The sequence below is a fragment of the Brienomyrus brachyistius genome, chromosome 6 (assembly GCF_023856365.1).
Source record: "Brienomyrus brachyistius isolate T26 chromosome 6, BBRACH_0.4, whole genome shotgun sequence".
NCBI classification, from domain to species: domain Eukaryota; kingdom Metazoa; phylum Chordata; class Actinopteri; order Osteoglossiformes; family Mormyridae; genus Brienomyrus; species Brienomyrus brachyistius.
In genome coordinates this window covers 30949428-30973966 of record NC_064538.1, presented here as the reverse complement: position 1 = coordinate 30973966, position 24539 = coordinate 30949428, and the positions used below count along the sequence as shown (strand labels likewise).

At 49.7% G+C, this 24539-nt stretch overlaps 1 protein-coding gene across 1 annotated transcript in view; it reads right to left on the bottom strand.

The window, feature by feature from the left end:
- Positions 1 to 24539, bottom strand: part of spns2 (spinster homolog 2 (Drosophila)) — a 57465-nt gene that overhangs the window by 12926 nt on the left and 20000 nt on the right. The window contains exons 3-4 of the mRNA XM_049016286.1: positions 4561 to 4697; positions 1054 to 1205 (exon numbers count right to left, since the gene is read on the bottom strand). Of these exons, the coding sequence (XP_048872243.1) occupies positions 1054 to 1205; positions 4561 to 4697 (289 nt within the window). The remainder of the gene's footprint in view (positions 1 to 1053; positions 1206 to 4560; positions 4698 to 24539) is intronic.

Sequence of the window (24539 nt, the reverse complement as noted above, 5' to 3'; positions counted from 1 at the left end):
AACCCTGAATAACAGACATTGGAAAAACATTTCCATTCCCCCCCCCCCTTAGTGGTACGGGGGTGGGGGTGTTTATTAGCCTGGGAGACCATTTCCTCTGCACCACATTTCAGTCCTGAGGTCACTTCCTGGAAACAGCTTGACCGAGATAAATACGCAGAAGGGTATGAAGGATGTTTTGGCAATTTCTCTGTGGGGCCTAGTCTCTCAGCTCCTATTGTTTCGCCCCAATCGGAGCGCCGTTCGGTCGGAAAATTTCCCCTTGGCATTCCAGAACTCCTTTGAGGCACAACCGTTGCTTCCTGCCTGTACTCTGACACCCTCCAATCTGCCGTCGCTCCTAATAACAAGCTCCTGATGATGGGTTTGCAAGAGATAATGACCGACATCAGTTTTTTTTATCCGACATATTAACCGTCCTCATGTGCTGATGTGGTGTTGGAATCAGTGGACTGTGGACATCTGAAACTTCAGGGAGCAGAAGAGGGCAGGTGGGAGAATTTTGACTATACGCACCTTCTTTGTAGGACAATCTGCCTACCACTATATGAGAAGCATGATCTGCAAGTTTTTGTGCTGAGACCATGGGAACTAGAAAAGATGGGAACAGATGAGCTGGGCAGGCGGGAGGACAGGCAGAGGTGAGGGTGCTTTTACACTTAATTACAGTACGAAACAACCCAACATGGCTCTGGTGACAAGGCGCTGGGGAGAATGACCGACAGCAGGGTTCAGCCAGCCATAGCTTCTGTCGCTACTCATCCTAAAAAATTGCTCATCTCCCATTTGTTAAGGCTTAGGAGCCCTTATCTCCAGGGACATTGCTGCTGGCAGTAGGACGTATCCTGCACTTTTACGTGTCAGAGAGCAGCTCTGGGCCTGAGGCTCGGCCTCTCTCTTCAGCCCCAGTTCTTAATTTCGCTACGTGTCCTTAAGCACCTAAATGACTTTGTTCAGGCTTACAGAAGCGAGATATTAACCCCACTGCATGCTGTAACTTTACAGAGAGATCCTCCCTCAGGAATCCCTAGCCCTGGACCCAGGATACCATACCTGCCCAGAGGGATTGCCAAGTAGAAGACAGAGAGCATCATGGTGCGTGTGTTGTTGGTGAAGAGATCCCCGATGATGGTCGGAGAGATGGAGGAGTAGCTGGACTCCCCGATGCCGACCAGGCCTCTCGACAGGATGAACAGCCAGTAGTACTGTGGGGAGAGGCGGGGGAGGGGGTTCAGTACTCATTATCTCTTCCAGGCCACAGTTGTAAATAAGAAACATGTTCTTAATCTGTCTTGCCTGGTTAAATAAAGGTAAATAAAATAATAAATAAAAAAAATATGATCAGCCAGTCCTGGAGTTTTAAGAGTATGATATGGAGCATAATATGAAAGGTAGGACAGTACAGAGGAGTATTCTTTACCATTATCTATACTTCGGGTGGGATTTGTTGTTTCTGGGGCCCAACTCCAAAAGTCATTTTGGGGCCCCCACATTCCCCCCAGCATAGTGACTGTTTGTGACCAACAGGGGGCCACCGAACCTCATTGGGCTTATGCAAATGTGTGGTTTGATTGGTGGTGAACACCACTGCTTCCTGAGCTAAATGAAGCTCTGTGTCCTGTACGATTGCTAACTGCATGAACCGACGACAGATTCCAGTAATGCTGGCGTATAAATTAGTTACAAACTGGGTGACCTAACCTAAAAGTCAGGAAGCAGGGGACGCCAGCAGACCAGGACGACGGAGCTACGACCGGCATCCCAATGAGCTCATCAGCGGTGACCTTTGGCTCTGCATTCAGATCGTCCCGCTAAATGTGCGCCAGGCTGCTCACAGACACACCTGCGTCCTCCCGTGTGGTGATCACACCGATGCTTAATAATGCGTGAAAATGCACGCCACGTTTTACGCTTTCGAATGCCTGTCCAACATGGTTCTCTGCAAGGAAGTGACAAGTTCGGGGTGTTTCGGATAGCCACTGGCTCCCTCTTTTCGCTCAGGCACCTGTCCGCTTCACCTGTACGCAGTGTTCTCGGTCCCCATGGTGACATGTTTGTGAGGGGGGGTGTTTAAGATGGCCGCTGGCCTCGATCCCTCACTCAGCTACCTGCCCATATTCTTACACATGATCGTACCTGGGCATTATAAGAAAACAATCCCCCCACCCTTGGATCTTTAGCAACAGTCCTACTTGCTAGTGGGTCTCTGGGGGATTCATGAGGACCTGGAGGCCAGGAAGCGAGAACGGCAGCACTGGTCTACAGATATGTTTTCCTCTTGGGTCAATTTTATGAGGCTCGAGCTCATAATCATCTAGAACATTCTTCCTCCGGCAGGGCACTGAGATATTTTGAGCACATTTCCGACCCTGAAACGGGATTCAGCAACAGCGATGCTCCTTATTCCAGCAAAATGAAAACATCAGATTGTTAATTGAAGCGGAAAGCCACTGCGACAGCCCTTCTCATTTACATAGAGGCGGGGGGGGGGGGGGGGGGGGACCTGCCTCTCTATCCATGTCGCTCGTTTCCATTCAAACTGCCACATGTGAAGTGAATTCAATCCATTTCGCGAGTTCAGTCGTTCGTGATTTGTTGGCCAAACATACTACATGTTAAAGTGTCTGTTTGTTTCTTTAACCGCTTACAGGATCACAGACAGTCTGAGCCCCTCCCAGGAAGCACAGGGTGGGATGACAGTCTATCACAGGGCACACACTCTAGCACCCTAAGGGAGAGATGCTCCACGGAGACGCTTTTTAATGAAATATACCTTTATTTATTGTTATTTATGCGATCCTAAAGGGCACTTCATCACTGAGCTGTGCATGGCTGGGTGACTGATAATGAACAGCAGCTCACCACCCAAACACCCACAGTGGAGAGTGACTTCTCTCTTCATTAGCATTTATTAATCTCGCATGATGTAGGAGTCTGTCCTTTATAGACCGACATCGTCAGCATCGTCATCATCATAACAATATTATGTAAGAGGCTGTAGCTAGACTTTTGAAGGACCCCCCGGATCAGATGGTCCAGGTGGGGCTGGGGGGGTGACCTCATCTTTATTTATTTATATATTTATCTGATGACATCACTCTGGCGACCCTGAGGTTTGAACCCACAACCCCGATCAGAGTCACAGAGTCACACACTGTCCCCTCTTGATCTCACTCAAGATGTGTGGCTTTTCACCATGACCTAGGCTGTTCTGCGTGTGGGGGCGATGGGGAACCTCCCAGAGTCAGGCCACGCCCCCAGCCAACGGGCCTCTCCAAGCCACGCCGCCCTCTGCACGGTCACCGGCGATCTGGCACTTCACAGACAGAATAGCGCTTTGATTAGTAATTGTACCTAATAAGCTCTCTAGGGAAGAAGGCCAAACACATCCCACTCTGGAGGGAAGAAGGTGTGAACAATGCTCAGTCTCTGGAATATGTCAATTGTGCCATCAGATGTCGCCTTCTGTCTATGGCATCGATCGTTTCTGAAAGCAGGATGCAATCGCCTGTTTCAGCAGCGCTTACTCCTCGCTCTCATAGCGTCTGTGTCACAACAGGGTGTGATATTAACGAAATGGCCTGACCCTCCGACTTGCCGGCCATTGTTATGGACGCACAATGGAAGGGGGGTCTTAGGGGGGTTCCAGACGGCCCCCTCTTTGCGTCACCGACGTCGTTCCCTCTGCCCGCTCCCTCTGCCAGCCCCGGCATAAGAATAGGGCGCATCTTTGATAAGGGTGTAAAAATGTCACCACGTCCCTGTTGGGAACCATCCTGCCCTCTACCTCCTTTTTCTCGTGCAAGGCACGTCCCATTCTCCCAGCCCCCCTCCCCGGCAAAAGCGATCACGGCAACCTTTGTGGAGTCTCTGAACAATACCCCTGTGTTTTTTTTTTTTGGACGGGGTCAGGATTAGAATTTTAACAGGGTCAGACCCAACACCCCTCTCCAGCCGGCCACCACACGTGACCCTGACTTTGCCCCTCACCCGGCCAAAGAGCAGGTGCTGGACGAGCACAACCCTGACACTAAACCCCCACCCCCCCCATCTTGTCTGATGGGGTTGTCTGATGGGAGACCCTGTATCCCTAAAGGATTCCAGGGAAGAAATGGTCACAGGAGATGGTGTCAACCTCCACTGCTGCGGTGATAATTAAATCCCCTGTCTGAGGACCTTGAAGACACTTTTTTCACGTTCAAAACGCTGGAGTTATCCCTAAGTAACCACTGTCGACCCAATGGCGATCTTTAATGGCTGGGTTTGTGAACAGGAGGAGGCTCCATGTGCCCTGCTCATTCTCTCGTGCTTTTTTTGACGGTTTAATCTGTCACTCGTGTTCCTCCATGTCCCTCTGTGTTACAGTCACTACTGGGTGTCCCTGGTGTTCGGGCCTGTCATGAATCGCGACAGGCTGCCAGTTTGGCCAAGATAAGTGGCTGCAAGATGGATGGATGGGTAATTGCGACCGGGATGTTGGGATGGAACATGTAATTCAGTTTGTATTTCTGTCGTTCAAAATACAGAGGTTTGGTTTAGGAGGGCGGGGGGCGCACATACCTCTTTGGTGATGAAGGAACTAGAGAGTGTCACCACAGACCAAAAGAAGATCCCACAGCTGAGGATGATCTTCCGGTTGAAACGATCACCAAGGTAGCCAAAGATGGGTGCTGCCACCATGAAGCTGCAGATGAATACTGGGGAAAGAAGGTGGGGGGAGGCTGTTTTAAAGAGATGGCACACTCCAGACTGGAAGCAATATGGCAGCATTAATGAGGGAGGGCAGGCTGGCCACAGGCATAAAGCCTAGTTCATGCTTTAAGGATTCAAGAATTTTAGTTGCCAAATCAAAAAATGCAGTCAGACTATGAGCTGCAGTGAAATGCATGGCGATCAATTTTGTAATAATGAAATAGTGAAAGCAAAATAAAGACATTACAAGTATTAATATAATAAGTTATAAATATAAATACAAGGCGTTTCTTGTGTTTCTTTATCCGTGGAGTACAGCACTGACATTCCGCTAGATCAGGGATCTGTATCACGAAGCCAGATTCCTTGGTTAGCTGGATAAATTATGAGATTTAAGGCACCCAGTTTAAATGGACTTTGTTCATTGACATTTAGCCCAGGCTACCTTAATTCGGAGAAGTTATCCGTCTAAGCAAGAAATCCCGCTTCGCGCCCCAGGTGAGGGCAGATGTTTTGCAACATTAATCACCTTAATCCCCCACCCAGGTGAATTTCATCACCAACATTTTAAAATGTTGGAAGAGCATGGCTTTTGAAAATATGTTTCATGGGGGTATAATGCCTGGATAGTAAGAAAAATTAGAGATGCGGGTACCTCTGCACCTCCTCATACCGCTGCTCACCATAACTGCTACAACAACAACAACAACTATTTTTCTTCCACTCTTTCTTTGTTGAACATCAGTGCTGCCACCTACTGTAAACACCCTTTTCTTGCACACGTGAAGTTGAAGCATAGTGACACGCATAATGTCCACCAGACATAAAAATCTGGGCTACGTGTGCACAGCCCTAATGATGAATTTACTGTGTGCAGACTGTAAACACATGCAGAAAGTGAAATATGAATTGACTTTTAGCAGCCATATTAAAGGGACGGTGTACAGATTTAAAACAATATGGCAGCCGGTCACAGGCATCCTAAGGGATGGTACGATGCTGACTCGAAGCCGCTATGTTCATCAGTCTCTGCTGCTTATTATTCTGGACTGATACCTGCGTGCCAGGGGTGGGTGGAGGGGTGAAAAAAATACCCCACCCTCTTTAACTTTCATTTTCCCTGGTATCATATATATTTCAACACCTCCTCCTTGCCAAGCAGTCAGCAGATTCCAAGGAACAGGGAGTAAAACTGCTATATTACTGATCACAGAAGTGTTCTGTTTGCAAAAGGCTGCTGTTTGTGAGCCTAACGGGCCATTGATGTGTTAAAAGCCCCCCGTCCCTAAAGCAGGCCTGTCAGGTGGGCCGCACCCCTCCCTCGGCCCTGAGGACACCTCAGCCTTGATACAGCATCACTTTTTGCACTGCTCTGCTATAGGGTCAGGCTTCTAAAAGAGAATGATTAGATTTAAATTGATTGTCTCTATGGAAACTCCAAATACTTGTTCTGTGCCCCAACCTGGGGTAGGAAAGTTCTGTCAGTTTCCTGTAATTGTTAAAGCTTTTATAATAGAGCTGTTGATAAACCGCGACATCTCGTTTGAAACAGAAAAACAAATCTACTGTGCGGAGCAGCTGGGTGTCTGCACCATAACGCAGCGAGTCAGGCTGCCAAATCTACTGTGCGGAGCAGCTGGGTGTCTGCACCATAACGCAGCGAGTCAGGCTGCCAAATCCACTGTGCGGAGCAGCTGGGTGTCTGCACCATAACGCAGTGAGTCAGGCTGCCAAATCCACTGTGCGGAGCAGCTGGGTGTCTGCACCATAACGCAGCGAGTCAGGCTGCCAAATCCACTGTGCGGAGCAGCTGGGTGTCTGCACCATAACGCAGTGAGTCAGGCTGCCAAATCCACTGTGCGGAGCACCTGAGTGTCTTCACCATAACACAGTGAATCAGGCTGCCAAATCCACTGTGCGGAGCAGCTGGGTGTCTGCACCATAACGCAGTGAGTCAGGCTGCCAAATCCACTGTGCGGAGCACCTGAGTGTCTTCACCATAACACAGTGAATCAGGCTGCCAAATCCACTGTGCGGAGCACCTGAGTGTCTTCACCATAACACAGTGAATCAGGCTGCCAAATCCACTGTGCGGAGCAGCTGGGTGTCTGCACCATAACGCAGCGAGTCAGGCTGCCAAATCCACTGTGCGGAGCAGCTGGGTGTCTGCACCATAACGCAGCGAGTCAGGCTGCCAAATCCACTGTGCGGAGCAGCTGGGTGTCTGCACCATAACGCAGCGAGTCAGGCTGCCAAATCCACTGTGCGGAGCAGCTGGGTGTCTGCACCATAACGCAGCGAGTCAGGCTGCCAAATCCACTGTGCGGAGCACCTGAGTGTCTTCACCATAACACAGTGAATCAGGCTGCCAAATCCACTGTGCGGAGCAGCTGGGTGTCTTCACCATAACGCAGCGAGTCAGGCTGCCAAATCCACTGTGCGGAGCAGCTGGGTGTCTGCACCATAACGCAGCGAGTCAGGCTGCCAAATCCACTGTGCGGAGCAGCTGGGTGTCTGCACCATAACGCAGCGAGTCAGGCTGCCAAATCCACTGTGCGGAGCAGCTGGGTGTCTGCACCATAACGCAGTGAGTCAGGCTGCCAAATCCACTGTGCGGAGCAGCTGGGTGTCTGCACCATAACGCAGCGAGTCAGGCTGCCAAATCCACTGTGCGGAGCAGCTGGGTGTCTGCACCATAACGCAGCGAGTCAGGCTGCCAAATCCACTGTGCGGAGCAGCTGGGTGTCTGCACCATAACACAGTGAATCAGGCTGCCAAATCCACTGTGCGGAGCAGCTGGGTGTCTGCACCATAACGCAGTGAGTCAGGCTGCCAAATCAAACTCTGCTTCGCAGTACCTTCCCCACCCCCCCACCCCCCAAAAAAAGTGCTGATTTGCGTGAGGAGAAAATGCCTGTTACAGCGATATGAGCCCAGGATATAAACACACAGAGGTGTGAATTATTTATTGCTCAGAATTAGCTTGGGGGAGGGGGAAAAAACAGCACTAGGATAGGTCTCGCTGTAGCCTGACACAGAGATTTGATAATTTTTCTTTGTTTATTGACTTTTGCGAACAGTTTTATTTTTCCCTTCGGGAGATGTGGGGGTCGTTGCTGTGTAACACCCCACTTTGAACTGAATGAACAGGACAGAGGCAGAGGAAGGCGACCTTATGGCTTCTGGGGGACCCCCACCTCCAATCTCCGTGGCTGATGTCATAATGGGACAGGCTGCAGTAGTCGGTAAGCGCTGCATCCATCGATCACGTATGAATAATGCATTAACTCCTGATTACTGTAATGCATGCTGATGGACCAGGACCAACACATATATCATGCAGACTCTTGCAGAGGTCCGAGATGCATCTATCTGAAACAAGTCCGGCATATCGGACAAATACTGGTGCCAAAAATGCAAACGTGAAAAAGAAGCTTCTGTTCGGTACTTCCCTTCAGTCATTTTCTTTCGTTTGCAGCCAACAAGTTCATTTGCTTCACGTTTTCCTACTGAGCCCTTTCGCATGTCGCTGTTTATTGTTTTGTATTAGTTCCGTATTATGAGCCCAATGTGCCACGTTCACATCTGAAGCATACAAGTGCTGGACAAGAGCATCGACCCTGTCCATCAACCCTGGAAACCGACTTACTGGCAAAAAATAAGCATTCCTGGATGTGCCCCGGGCTGAAGTGTAGGGGGAGAAGTAATTCCGTGGAAACCCAGATTGCTGCTCACACACCCAGGAATGGGGATGCGTTTCTGACATTCTCCACATTCTATGTTTTCCAGGCAGCATCCGGGCGGCTTTTCCACAGAGCTGCCACTCTACGCCTATCTCCGCCTCTGCCGAGTACCACGGAAATATCTGGGAGTTCCTGAGAGATAAGTGGCCGCTTCTGCAATCATTCGAGCGTACATGTGTGCTTTCCATAATGAAGGTGGGGACATTCTGAGTGCTGCCTCACACGGGTGATATTAGTTGAAACAACCACGCCAGATGTCCTTTTAAATAAAACTGGCCCATGGCGGCGATTAGTTTCCCCCACTGCAAAGGCCGAACTGCTCCAGACGCTCCTCATTATTCCATCCATCCATCCATCCATTATCTCCCGCTTAATCCGGAGTCGGGTCGCGGGGGCAGCAGCCTCAGCAGGGAGACCCAAACTTCCCTCTCCCCGGCCACTTCGTCTAGCTCCTCTGGGGGGACCCCGAGGCGTTCCCAGGCCAGCCGAGAGACATAGTCTCTCCAGCGTGTCCTGGGTCTTCCCCGGGGCCTCCTCCCAGTGGGACATGCCCGGAATACCTCCCCAGGGAGGCGTCCCGGAGGCATCCTGATCAGATGCCCGAGCCACCTCATCTGGCTCCTCTCGATGCGGAGGAGCAGCGGCTCTACTCTGAGTCCCTCCCGAATGACTGAGCTCCTCACCCTATCTCTAAGGGAGAGCCCAGCCACCCTGCGGAGGAAACTCATTTCGGCCGCTTGTACCCGCGATCTCGTTCTTTCGGTCACTACCCAAAGCTCATGACCATAGGTGAGGGTAGGAACGTAGATCGACTGGTAAATCGAGAGCTTCGCCTTTTGGCTCAGCTCTCTCTTCACCATGACAGACCGATGCAGCGCCCGCATGACTGCTGACGCCGCACCGATCCGCCTGTCGATCTCCCGCTCCATCATTCCCCCACTCGTGAACAAGATCCCGAGATACTTAAACTCCTCCACTTGGGGGAGGACCCCATCCCCAACCCGGAGAGAGCACTCTGCCCTTTTCCGGCTGAGAACCATGGTCTCGGATTTGGAGGTGCTGATTCTCATCCCAGCCGCTTCGCACTCGGCTGCGAACTGCTCCAGTGAGAGCTGAAGGTCACGGCTCGATGAGGCCAACAGAACCACATCATCCGCAAAAAGCAGAGACCTAATCCTGAGGTCACCGAACCGGACGCCCTCAACGCCCTGGCTGCGCCTAGAAATTCTGTCCATAAAAACTATGAACAGAATCGGTGACAAAGGGCAGCCCTGACGGAGTCCAACCCTCACCGGAAACGAGTCCGACTTATTGCCGCCCATGCGGACCAAACTCTGGCACCGGTCATACAGGGACCGAACCGCCCTTAAAAGGGAGCCCGGTACCCCATACTCCCGGAGCACTCCCCACAGGACCCCACGAGGGACACGGTCGAATGCCTTTTCCAAGTCCACAAAACACATGTAGACTGGTCGGGCAAACTCCCATGAACCCTCCAGAACCCTGCTGAGAGTATAGAGCTGGTCCACTGTTCCACGGCCAGGGCGAAAACCACACTGCTCCTCCTGAATCCGAGGTTCGACAATCCGGCGGACCCTCCTTTCCAGGACCCCCGAATAGACCTTACCAGGGAGGCTGAGGAGTGTGATCCCCCTGTAGTTGGAGCACACCCTCCGGTCCCCCTTCTTAAAGAGGGGGACCACCACCCCGGTCTGCCAGTCCAGAGGTACTGCCCCCGATGTCCACGCGATGCTGCAGATGCGTGTCAACCAGGACAGCCCCGCAGCATCCAGAGCCTTGAGGAACTCTGGGCGAATCTCGTCCACCCCCGGGGCCCGGCCACCGAGGAGCTTTTTGACCACCTCAGCGACCTCCACCCCCGAGATAGGCGAGTCCACCCCCAAGTCCCCACACTCTGCTTCCATATTGGAAGGCGTGTCGGTGGGATTGAGGAGGTCTTTGAAGTACTCCCTCCACCGACCCAAAACGTCCCGAGCTGAGGTCAGCAGCGCACCATCCCCACCATAAATAGTGTCGATGCTGCACCGCTTTCCCGCCCGGAGCCGCCGGATGGTGGACCAGAATCTCCTCGAAGCCGTCCGGAAGTCGTTCTCCATGGCCTCACCAAACTCCTCCCACACCCGAGTTTTTGCCTCAGCGACCGCCAAAGCCGCATTCCGCTTGGCCTGCCGGTAGCCGTCAGCTGCGTCTGGAGTCCCACAGGCCAGAAAGGCCCGATAAGACTCCTTCTTCAGCTTGACGGCATCCCTTACCACCGGTGTCCACCAGCGGGTTCGGGGATTACCGCCGCGACAGGCACCGACCACCTTGCGGCCGCAGCTCCGGTCAGCCGCCTCCACAATGGAGGCACGGAACATGGCCCATTCGGACTCAATGTCCCCCGCCTCCCCCGGGATATGGGAGAAGTTCTGCTGGAGGTAGGAGTTGAAACTCTCCCTGACAGGGGGTTCCGCCAGACGTTCCCAGCAGACCCTCACTATGCGCTTGGGCCTGCCAGGCCTGGCCGGCTTCCTCCCCCACCAGCGGAGCCAACCCACCACCAGGTAGTGATCGGTTGACAGTTCCGCCCCTCTCTTCACCCGAGTGTCCAAAACATGCGGCCGCAAGTCCGACGACACGACTACAAAGTCGATCATCGAACTGCGGCCTAGGGTGTCCTGGTGCCAAGTGCACATATGGACACCCTTATGCCTGAACATGGTGTTCATTATGGACAGTCCGTGACGAGCACAGAAGTCCAATAACAAAACACCGCTCGGGTTCAGATCGGGGGGGCCGTTCCTCCCAATCACGCCCCTCCAGGTCTCACTGTCGCTGCCCACGTGAGCATTGAAGTCCCCCAGCAGAACAAGGGAGTCCCCAGGAGGAGCGCTCTCCAACACCCCTTCCAAGGACTCCAAAAAGGGTGGGTATTCCGAACTGCTGTTTGGCGCATAAGCGCAAACAACAGTCAGGACCCGTCCCCCCACCCGAAGGCGAAGGGAGGCTACCCTCTCGTCCACTGCGGTAAACCCCAATGTACAGGCGCCCAGCCTGGGGGCAATAAGTATGCCCACGCCCGCTCGGCGCCTCTCCCCGCGGGCAACTCCAGAGTGGAAAAGGGTCCAACCCCCCTCAAGGAGACTGGTTCCAGAGCCCAAGCCGTGCGTCGAGGTGAGTCCGACTATATCTAGCCGGAACTTCACAACCTCGCGCACCAGCTCAGGCTCTTTCCCCATCAGAGAGGTGACATTCCATGTCCCTAGAGCCAGCTTCTGCAGCCGAGGATCGGACCGCCAAGGTCCCCGCCTTTGGCCGCCGCCCAGATCACCTCGCACCCGACCCCTATGGCCCCTCCCATGGGTGGTGAGCCCATTGGAGGGGGGACCCACGTGCCTTGTTCGGGCTGCGCCCGACCAGGCCGCTCCTCATTATTGACGTCTATTAATACACTCACCATTGTTGTTATTAATAAACTCACCATTGTTTAATAATCTGAGCTAAAACATAGTAAAGCATGTCTGTTGACTTCATTGTGACCCAGATTGGTCACAGATTGGACACACCTGACCGATACCCTGGACATGTTTGCTTTGTTTAAATTTCACCATGTTAATAAGCGCCTCATGGAAGTGTGCCTGAGGTCTGTTGGGAGTGTATTATTCTGTTTATTCTGATTCAATCATGCTGTGTCAACTGAGGTCCCCACCTGACAGCAGCGTACAACTCAAGTGTGCAGAGGATCAGGAACAGGGAGTGTGTAATTCCTGAGGCCTTATGAGACAAAGACACAATTACTGGGCATTCAAAGACGTCATGGTGCACGACATCCAGCCAGAGTACGGCAAGTTCAGTTCGGGTTTCTGCTAAAAGGCTCTCCCATACCTGCCATTCTGCAGATGGGCCTTGTCTGAACCCAAAATGAAGTGCAGGAATCATCAGCCAAATACGGAGGCCCAATTCAGGACTACACCAACCTTTCTGCCTTATTCCTTGTAACCCAATCCAGTTCTCATCCAAGCAAAGAAGCCCTCCCATTGCCTTCAACTGGTAATGACACACTCTTAGTTCTGAATCAAGTAAAAAGGTCATAAACACAGTCCTCATATTTACAAGTATATTAGTCTTCAGCATCAGCCAATGAGAAAGCATCTTTAAGGAAGAGGACTATGGGACGATACAGGTCGCACTGCGTCTCACATGCCTTGATATGGCAGTAGATGACAGTGATAAAGACTTATGTGTCCCAGCAAATGTTCCAGCTTCAGTTCCACTGAGGAACGTTCTAGAAGATGGCGGCCTTCTGGATTTGACAGCAGAACTTGCATAACGCAGCAGTTAAATTAACGACATGGCCACTGCTTGGAATAAAGCCTGGGCCACAGAGGGGAGACTTTCACTGCCTCCAAGCCGTCTCTGCACAAAAACACATGTGCTGCTGATCAAAGACAAACACTGCGTTAATCATAACCTCACGTCAAGGTGCCGGCCGCCAATTCAGGAGGCATGGCTTCCGGCTGCTTTGAGACACATTTCTCAGCTGCTGCCGCTGCCCGATTGCCTCGTCGGGGCCTTTACAGCCTCCTGCTCTTCTCTACTGGGCAGCAGTTCAACATAAGTATTCTTCACATATAGCCAACCATGCAGACAAAACATATATATGTATATGTACACACACACACACACACACACACACACATACATACATTCATGCATATATCTATATGTGTGTTTGTATGTGTTTGTGTGTATGTGCGCATTGGGCTTATATTACATTGTAGGGACCATTTTTCAGGTTCTGTGAATACAATCAAAGAAAGTAAAAGGGGTAAAAGTATTGTATTTTTTTTTGGTTATTTATGGTTAAGGTTAGGACTGGGTAGGGGTTAGGGTTGTCATGTTGGGATTAAAGTTTTCCCCATATAAATGAATGGAGAGTCCCCAAAAAGATCTTTGTGTGTGTGTGTATGTAGCTATTACATTGTGGGGACCAAATGTCCCCCCAAAATGTGATTAAAAACCTGTTCAGCTAAACTCCTGTGCCTGTGATCAGAATGGCGCTGGTTCTAGCCCAGCCTCAGCACATCTGTGGGTCCTTGAGCAAGGCCTTTAACCCCCCAGCTCCCTGGGCACCGCAACAGGTGGCTGCTCTTCACGGCCAAGCTCTCATGTAGAGTATGATGGAAGAGGTGAAAAGAGAATTTCCCCAGGGGGATCAATAGAAGTATCTATTATTACTTTTTTGACGTTGTGGGAACTGTTTTTTTGGTCCCCAGAAAGGGAAACTGAATTTTGTAAAAATCTGTGGCTGCAATCAAAAATCTAAAAATGCCAAAAGTCTTGCATTTTGTTTGGTTACTTATTCCTGTCCAATATGTTTATGCTGTGATGGGTTTCCACGAAAGAAGAAATGGTTTTGATTGTTATGAGACAATCATCCCTATCGACCCCAAAATTTCTAACGAAGTAATGAGAGTTCACTCATATCTTGGTCAACAGTCCAGCCGACTAAGAAAGTGTGGGAAAAAACACACACATATAACTCTAATCGATGGCTGGCATCCATCAGTCCATACGTCATTGGATTGTTTATCTGCAGTTGTGTGGGGAAGCTGGAACCTATTCCAAGCAGGGCATGGGGCAGGGTATACCCTGGATGGGATGCCAGTCCGCCGCAGGGATTGATGACAATAACGTTCCAAAAATTAAAGCAGCTACAGACACACAGCCAAGAGTTTTGTTACATTGAATTGACTAGTTGCTGCTCACTTCTTTCGAATGAGATCAGCCGATTGACAGTGCGAAGACATCTCCCCCATACTGTGAACAGCCCTGCATAAATAAAAGGGAAAGTTTGCATACATTTGACTTAGACAATCATAAATGGGAGTGGGTGCTTATCTTTCAGTAAAGGGGGCCACAGCAGGGAGTAATCAACTGCACACGATCATAAGACAAAATAATCACTTTGTTTGCTTATGTGAGTGTGCACAGACTCAAAAGTGAGCTCCTTTGATCATCACTTTAGTCACTGGTTTCTTGTCTCGGATCAAAACAGCCTAATTCTTCCCCTATCTCTCTCTCTCAGGCACATTCTCATTTCTTGCTTATTCCTTTCTTTCGACAGCAAGGTTAAACTTTGCCCCTTGTTCTCTCCATTAATGGTTAACCATTGAACAATGGCATTTTATTCCCTCACAACAATCTGGTAGAGATCTTCAGGAAATAACTTTCAGCTACTTCTAACAATAAAAACTGTACCTTGATTGGGAGTCACTAATGAGTAATGAGGAACCTTTAAAGAAGAAAATATTTGCGTGAAGTAGGGATAGTGCTGTACAATATTGGAAAATTTTCAAATATCCCGATTTTTTCAGACAAACATTATGATATTTATAAAGCAAAAAAGGACTTCTAAACTGACCTAAAATAAACTACAGCCAAATATAGCTTATTATCTGGCAGTAGAGTCCATTACAGTTGGTAGTGTTGCAGTGAGCTGTGCTGACAAATCACTTGCTTTACCTCAATAGCATCTCTATGGAATCCAAAGTATTTCCTTTCAGCAGAATACAAATGTCTTTTAGTTACCAGTTCTTGTTCACTTTCTCCTCCTTACTCATTTTGTTAAATTTCATTCAAACAAGCCACACTGTGAGTCCAGCAGCAAGTATGAAAATGACTGTGACTGGCTCAGAGAGTGCAGGCTTAAGCAAAAGTAGCAAACTTTGCACTTTTTTTTGTAACATATACTATATAATCTTGAACAGGAACAATCATTAAAATTAGAAAGCTTTCCAAGAATTTTTTTCAGAGCAAAAATGTTTTAACCATATTTATAGATGATCTCTGTTCTGCAAATTTTATCGTAGGGAAACCCTGTGCCACGACAAGACTTCATAATACTGAGACTGTACTATAAAATAACGTGTACAGTGGTCCGAATGGCATGACAGTATGAAAAATGAAATACCGCCCAAGCCTAATCTCAGCCCAGCTGCGGCAGCCCTTGCAATGTGATAATGCATGTGCATAATTTCTAATGTTGATATTAATATCACACATAGCACAGTCCTAGTGGGGAACATCTCATGGCACCATTTAGCGAAATTGCTAGTACATTCAGGCCTCAACAAAAGTTTCTGAGAGCTTGATATCTACATAATGTCAGCATATGAAAATGAGGCTATACAGGTATATTTCTTTTTGCATATTCCATCTTACTTTCTTTGAGACATAACCATCTAGAGGTGACAGCAAAGCTTGGGGTCTCTGCACATTGTCAAGCCATTTATTTACAAATCCGGGGGTTAACGGCCTTGCTGAAGGGCCCAATTGGATTTGTAACTAGTCTGCCGGGAATGAGACGTGAACCGGTGAATGTCTGATCACAGGTCAGAGGCCTAACCCACAGAGTCCTGCACCCCCTCCCAGTAGTTATGGTTACTGTCTGCTTTTCCTCATATCCTGCTGGATGTAACAGTGAGTGAGCAGGTAAATTTCCACCCTCGATATGTGAGGACCTGCGTTTAGCTAAAATGCGGCAGGTTGAAAGTTAGCCAATGCACCCGCATGCTCTTCATGCGGGTTACATAAGCGTTTATGCCCATCGATGCGGGTTACATGACTCTGCCCATCGATGCACTTCTCGGTTCTCAGTATCGCTAGGGCGAGTTCCTGGCAGAAAAGGAGACACATCATCACAAGCAGGTAGCTTAATATCCATCTGCAGCATCTCCTCCCTTTTTAGACTCGATCCCGCAGGACTGACAAAGCTCCAGAACCTCCGGCTACGTTTACGCCCGGCAAGTCCCGAGCAAGCGAAACCGTCCACCGCTAACAGGTCTTTCAGGAATGCCAACTCCTCGCCGAAGCCGGAACATCACCGGACTAGTTAGTTTGGTGTAATTAAAAAATCCGTGAGATCTTCTTCTGCAAAAACCAAATCCCTGAAATTAACAGAGATGGAGCCGGACAGGTCTTAGGGTTTTACTTGACTGTCATGCTTATTTTGAGTAACTTGTAGCAGCCTCATAAGCCCACACGAAGACTGCAGAACCAAGCTGCTGTGCCATCATGCCACTTCACTCTGCAGACACCTTGCGGCTGCGATACAAGGACTCACGCTCCGTTTGGGCCTTTGGCGCTGGTGGCACAGTCAGCTGGAGGCAAGACTGCATTCCGGATTGATTTTTGGCCGCCAAGGTCCCAGAGACAGGTCTGAACATGCCTCGCCGGTTGGCCGGGTTCTTTTAGTGCACCATCCCAACCTGCCAGTCTCGCGGGCTGCCTGGGAAATCACCGCGGCTGTCCCAGATAAGCTTTCCTTTTAGGTCACGCTTCTGCTTTGCTCCGCCCACCAACCAAAAGCTAAAAAAAACAGGGTCACCCCAACTCGCCGGTGGGACAGATGCATCTCCTTAGTTCTTTACTCCTGAATTTTTAGGAGCTGATTGATGTGAACTACATCGGAGTAGCTTCGAAGATTCCTGCATTTCAGTTTCCCCTTTTTGGAAGTTAAGCAAAACAACGAAGCTGCATGGTTTTCATTCTGAAATAACGACACCGAACTGATGAATACAGGAAAGTTGACCTAAATTTACCCAAGTGGAGCTTCTGTGCCTGTGGAAACAGCAGACTCCTGAGTCTCACTTGGGTGGGGGTTGCGGGTCATCATTCTAGTTATCAAAGCTGGGGACAGACAGCAAGCTGTTCTGTCACACCACAACCTCAGCGGCCACCTGTCATCGCAAGTTCCTTCGAATGTCTGCTACCAGATGTTTTACAAACCGGGTTAGATGGCAGCCTTCTGCTTACGATGTTGTGGGTGGTGTGTGCGTGCCTTCCGATGACAGGCCGACCTGGAAGATCTGAGGACGTGAGAAAATCAATGGGGAGATAAAAGGATCCTGAGCAGCATTCCAACTGACCGGTCTCAGGAACATGTTAGAACCAACATAATTACTCCAAACACGCATTAATCCGTAGCAGAATGCAGATTTGCATGATGCGTGTGGCCCACACTTAAATCTGCATCCTGTCAACACATTTCTTGCGGGCTTTTGTTTTTGATCCTTCGGCATTTTCAGTTTCACGGCTGATTGTCTAAAACTTCTCTGGAATTTGTACTTCCTCTTTCTCTAAGCAAATACATTTTCCATGAAACAGTGTCCCTATGTCTACATGCATTTGTCTCCCTACGAACAGGACAACTTGGCCAAATTTACCATATCGCCGTGTGATGAGCGGTACACTGCATGTGAACAGTGCCAGTGTTAAGCATGACCATGTGCCCCAAACCTTTGGCCATCCTGCATGTTAGCAGGCCAAAAACACAAAGAGCTAGACAGCTAGAGAGCTTCATGCTTGCTCTCACACAGATGCGGTTCCAGGGACTGCATGTGGCAATGACGTGGGCGAGCCCCAGGCCGTTGCTGTCCCACATTGATACGCCTCGCTAATTTCCCAGAAGCAAGAATTAGAAGGCCTGGAATTTTAGAAGCCATCTCCATTACTCATCCCCTGGTATGCAAGCACCTGGGAGGGCATGCTAATTCTTCTAACATGAAGTGGAGGCTTTGTTCGTGCATTCCTGCCAGTACCCTGCGATGATCCAGCGTCCCAACCGGGCCACTAAGCATTACACCGCATGCTCTGTGGGATCTGCAATCGTGACTGAACAATTGCTAAAATGGAGGCTCTTATTGTACATAGAAGTGCTTTTTTTGCAAGACAATGAACCATTTTCATACGGCAGTTAGTTGACTTCAGGAATCCATCTACTGCGCCTAGTCCCGGAACCCAAGTGATGAGCAAGTGAACCTTCAATCTCCTTGAGAAGGAAACCTGCATGCAAATCCACAGGGAAATGGTACCCCATTAGAGATGCTTTTAATAGGGGGCTTTCAAGGGGTTTAGCAATGTGAATCGTGAACTCCGATTACTGCTCAGCCTTCTGACTGACCCATTCATCTAGTACTGACATGGGCTCTGAGGTATCACACAGGCCGCCCTGATGAATAGCAGCCAAGGAGAGCACTTAACAGCAAATGCCAACGAGTCTATCAGTGAACAAAAGAACCTTTTCAGGCTTGCGACTCTGCTGGATGATGCCGGAAGATCGTCCTGCACTTCCATTTAACACCGTCAATGTGGCCCCTTTGTGCTGAGCTCTCTGGTAGGCTTACGCTTCACCTGGTTGCCATGGAAACTAGCAGAGGAGAAAGAGCGGATGCAGTCAAAGGTGCAAAGCAGCCAATCCGCGATGTCCTGTTACCTAAAAAGCCTTCAAGTTACTGGGCTATGCTCTTACTCTTCTTACACTCCGCTGGGGAACCGCACAACAAGGCCCTTGTTTTCTGGCTAGACTCTTGCTATTCGATTTATATGACTGGGCAGCTAAACCATCAAGATCAGAGCTGAGAGCCCCAAAACTTTACCATCAGGAGAACCATCTGTGGGCTGCTAATTGGTGAACAACTTAAAACAAAAGCTTAGAATGTCATGACCTGCGCGTCCAGTCCTCGTGTGTGCCACGCCCCCCGATCATCCACGTGTGCTTCCCCGATTGTCATCACCTGTTTCCTATTATTTCGGCTTGTCTTGGTGTATTTAGTCTGCATCCGAGTTAGGTTCCCCAGATCCGTCATTGATGTTCGTCGCCGTCTGCCCTGTCTTCCCTAATTAAACCCCATTTTCCTGAAATCCTGCCTACCTGCCTTGTCCTTCCCCACTTCCTGCCTGCCCGTCTGCCCCTGGACGTTACATAGAACTTGATAGGCTCACTTCTACTTAATTACAGAAGCTGTTAGACACTAAACTAGCCATAATACACCTGAGGTGTGCACGTGGAGGTTCAGCTCTCCTTGATCAGCATGCTACTTCATTCATGCAAAGTGAACAAAGCCAGTAGGCTAGGAAACACTTGACTTTTTAGTAGAATGGCTTGGTAGCAGTGTTTCGCTTCCCAGCCAGAATGGTGAGCAAGTGGTACGATTTCAGGCCAGCGTGATTCACGGGATCCCTCTGCACCAGAGTCAGCAGACTTTGGGTTACTGGAAAAAAAACATGGTCCTTTCATTTCTGCTCAAGAAGGTATCATTTCTGCTCATGAGGAGGGAGCATCCGGAGCAGGGAGACTTCAATTGGAAATGAATCATGGGATCTGTTTTTCACTGGAAAATAGGATGGCCAGGGCCAGGAGGACAACGGGGAGCAGTGTTCTGGCGACACGTGGACAGGACCCCCTGGGACCGTCTGCGCTGTCAGGCAGAGGAATGCAAATGCCGATGCACCATGACGGCGACGAGCACTTCGATTTTCGTCATCTAGGTCACACTTGTTAGCGACGATCTGAGACCACCTTAATTGTGCTAATGTGATAAGCACGCCTCCAATGTAACCAACAAGGGCGTGCATGCAGCACCACGGCTGCGGGAAGAAGGTCCTGGGGTCCACCATACGCTTGGCGCCCACGCGTGGCAGCAGGTGGGGCCGCCTCTCTCCCGGCTGCGAGCCAAAGCAATTAAACACTCACAGGAGGGGGGGCTGCATTGCCCCTTCATCCTGCCAGCATCGCTGAGAGGCAGGGGAAGGATTCTACGTCCCCTTCACGGATAGCCAGTTGAACTGGCCCATCCTGCCATTTGCACAGACGAGAGCTGGGCTCGGGGGACTGGGGCAGTCTAAAATTAGCTATAATAGGGGGAAACAGAATGCTTTCCATGTAGATTTTTTTAGCTGAAAAAAACAAAGAGGAGGGCGGTCCCTGTTTAGACACATGTCCTGGATGAGAAGCCACTGACACAAAAAGGGCATAATGAGTCTGAAAAGGCTTCCAGGGCGTCCACAAGTCCCCGATGGCAAGAGAGCCACGAACAGACCAAGCTCGGAGCCCGGCATGTCCCCAGGAGCTGCAGTCAAGGACATTTTTACTGTACAGAGAAAAAGCTATATTCTGCAAACAAGATATGTGGCAGCCTAACCCAAAGTATTCTGGGTATGAGATTTTTCATGTCAAGTGAAGTTGTTGCCACTTCTTTACCTCAAGCTCAAATGACCCAGAGAAAAACCATTCCCTCTGGGAAAAGTGGCATGCAAATACAGCCCGGCTGGAGTGTTCTGTAAATAATACTCTTGTGTGGGTGCCATTATACTCTTTAGGGTGCCTGTCTCAGAAACATCCCACCGCCTTTGTTGTGACACCACAGGTGCTGGGTTACAGGACTCATGTCTGGCCACTGGGTGACGAAAGGGGCTCTTGGACAGGTTATTCACTCTCCCAAAAGCACTGTGTTATGATCAGAGGGGCCGTCCTCTTCCCAAGCCACTTCAGACATTCCTCTGCCAGTACCCCCTCGAGGAAGGGGCCGAGACACCCCCGTGTTCTGTGCGATACCGCCGTGAAGGAAACCGCAGCAGATGCTCCCGCCTGTCGTGGTGGTGTTCCTGCTTTGATAAGCATTCTGGTGGGATCTCGCTGCATCCCCGCGGCCGTGGTTTTCACCACCACACATCTAACTGTCTCTGCTTGGAGATCATCTGGAGAGCAAAACTGAGCTTGCCGGCTCTGCCTTTTCAGCACCTTGGGGCCTCGCCTGCCATTAACCCAGGTCCCCGACGCTGAGCTTTCATCATAGCATTTATTGCAAGGGCCCTCTGAGTCTGGGGGGGGCAAACAGCTCCCGGGTGTTGAAAGCCAGGGTGAGAGCACAGACCACAGGGGCCCGGACAGGAGCAGAACAAAGACCTTTCTACAAAATATGGGTCTTCCTCTACTGTCTTAAGTATATAAACTTTTACGTTTGTAGGTTCTTCAGATGCAGATATATTTAAAATCATACACAGCCCCTTTATTTTAGAAAAATCTAAAGCTCCCACATCTAATATAACGAAGAGAGCTTGTTTTTATCATGATGGAAACAGAAGCATGGCTTCTGACTTGACAGCACGTGAGATAAGATTCCATTTCTGTGCTGCTAAACACAGAAGTGCCATATGCCTCAGCATGCCTACAAGCGGACAAGCAAATGCACAAGCGGTCGGGCGTCTCCCCAAAAAGGCGACCCACAGGAACGGTCACCGTGACAACGGCCTCCACCAGAACGACCGGAAGCTGGGCCCTGAAAAGTCACTGTCACTTCCCAGCAGCTGGGAGTCACTCACCGGCAGAGGGTAATGCCCTGTGCTTAGAGGACATAGAGCGAGGAGAGGAAATGTAGTATTTCTCATTTAATGTTTTCTGTGTATGTGGGTTCGGCTTCCGTTTAAAAAACTGCAAAAATAGCAGGGAACAAAATGCAAGCACGGCAGAAAAGAGGAACATGCTTACTGAATCCAAAAGTACTTATAAAGCTGAAAATGTTCACGTTTGAGTATTTATTGAAGAGGTTTAAAGCAACGACCTTTCTTCTGGGTTCAGGAACACTTCTGTCATTAGTCTGACAGACTACTTCCTTACCTCCTCTAAAACCTTTTGTAGTGTGTGATTCCTTGCAGAATGTCACTAAATGGGGCCTTTTTAAAGAAGTTTAGTGATACGTTTAAGAAGTATCACTCAGCATCAAGAAGAAGCAGGACTCAGAAAGTGGCTAATGACGCTAATGATGATACATATATAAGGTTTGTGTTTCAGGCTGCGTTTATTGACGCCTCACTGCACAGAAACTGTATTTTAACTGACCTCGACAGTTGGATTATGTTGACCTTTTCTGATGGACAGAGACGGGAAGGTGGGGGTGTCTTAGAGTCTAGAGAGACTTTTAACCAGTCAGGCACAGACTAGTTAATTTAACTGGCATTACAGCAGTATAGAAATACGTGCACTGTATAAGCAAATTATATTGTCTGTTCACTTTTTCCTTTGTATGATAACATTTTCTTGCTTTTAATGATATGATTTTAAAACAAACAAAGAAAAATTTGCTGCTTTCTTTAATATTATTGAAATAGAAGCAGGATTTCCGTATATGGCAGACAGAGTTTGTCGTAAAATGTCTTCGGTTTGTGTTCCCTGGCATATCAGCGGGCGACCGTCCAAATAATGTCGCATCATTTCCTGGAAGGTACGGCCCGGATATAGGGCCACCGGGCACTGGAAATAATGTGTGATTCTTCACGTGAGCCACATGGGTTTGTGAAAATATGCCGGGGTGGTGGGGGTTAGCCCCTCGGGTTTTAATCCATCCATTATGTTGCACCTGTTACTCTCGTTACCTGCTCAGCTCATCTGTGTGCCGTTCCTGCAGAGACTGGAAGCAGCGGGAAACCCAGGACATTGATCCGCTGGCACTACTCATGGTTCCGTTAAAACATGAATCCTACGGAGTTGGCTGTTTTTTTCCCGCTGAGTAGGAGGAATTTGGCTACAGTGAGAGATGCGGGCCCGTATGTAATCCTGCAGACACTACGGTGAGGGGTGCAAAGGAGCTGCCAACAGCGAGTTGCATGGGGACATGTAGCAGCGAGACAGGGGCTGGGGCCTTCTGAACACGACAGACACTGAAAATCCGTCACGGCGTGAGGGAACCATAGTTAGGGCTTAAGCTGACACTGAAATCCAGCCATTTCTGAACTAGGCCACGGAAAAGTGGGGCCTGACTCGGCAGAGAGTTCAAACTCCGGTGATGCTCTCAAATCTCCGCTGTCGGGATTCTCTGAATTCCCTCGTAGCTCAGGAAACTCCAGAATGGGCTCGTACACACCACTGCCGGATGGGGTGTCACGTTTCAGACCCCGGTGGACAGACGCAGAGCGAGGAGGCGGGGCATACATGGCAGACTACCTCCTCATCTCTATCAGAAGTAACCCCCCCCCCCCCCAGCAGACACGGTCAGAGGGAGATCAGTGCACACTTTCAGAAGGCCTCTGCCAACTCCAGGGATTGTGTGGACTCCTGAGGGCCCCCAGGAAAGTAACGCGACCCCAGTGAGCCCCCCCACCTGCCCCCACCTATTGTCTGCTCCCAACACAGTCACTGTATAATTGAATTTCATCCAGGAATTTTTTATTCAGTAAGGCCCTCACATATATGAAAGATGGAAGCTATGAGTGATATGCCCTCAAGGCAGAAGCCCCCCCCTTAGCACCTAACTCAGCCATTTCTATGTCATATACATGTTAGATAACATACATCAAATCTCGGATAAGATAAGATAAATTGTTTGGAGAAGCCTGTAGCCACCACTGGAAGCAAAGAAAACAGCAGCACATCATTGTTAAAAGGATATTACACAACAAAAGAGTAAAGAACTCCGGGTCGCCATCTTGATTCATAATTATAGAGTTATATACTTCATAGTTCATAGTGTTATAGAGTCTAGCTAAGAGGATGGACACCCAATCTGCCCGTGATTCTGAACAGGTCTGGCTTGGTCTTGACAGGTCAAAGTGGTCCTTTCTTCCCAAAACCTTTTCCCATAATTCCCCTGGGTGGTGGACCTTAGATTCATGGGCAACGGGGTGAAAATGAGCAGGATATCATTCTCGCCCTTAAAGGAAATGAGGGAGGCGTGAAAACCATCGACTGTCTGCGGTCAGGCTGGAGAGAAACTCGTCTATATTGGCAGACCGAAAAGAAAATAGCAGATCAGAGCTCCGAGGTTGGGCTCTATGGAGCTTGGGATGGGAGGCTGAAGTCTCCCTGCGTCCTACACAGGCCATCACTAAAAGCACACCATGGCGCGAGCCCAGTGACGGCAGCCAAAACACACCAAGGAAATTTACACCTAGGTGGCAGGACTTGGGCCGCCGACCTCCTGGGTGACTGATGCCTGTGGTGGGGCGGGGGAGGGGTCATGTCAGGCTGGTAGAGGAGCAGTGATGTCTGAGTGAGACGAGTGAACAGCCAAATGGGGAGAGTGCTTCATTCGGGGAAGGGATGGGGGTCAAGACCCACCTGCTGCATCATAGCCACCAGGCTCACACCTGTGGTGCTGCTGCAGATACTGAGATCAGGTGGGGGCTTGGGAACTTGCAGGCTGTCACCTGATTCTGGAGCGAAGATTTTCTGGTATAATATGGTATAAAACCATCCCCAGCTTCCTAAATTCCTCCAGGAAGTGTGAGACAGGGTAGTGCTGGGGGTCACGGGTGCGAAACATCTCA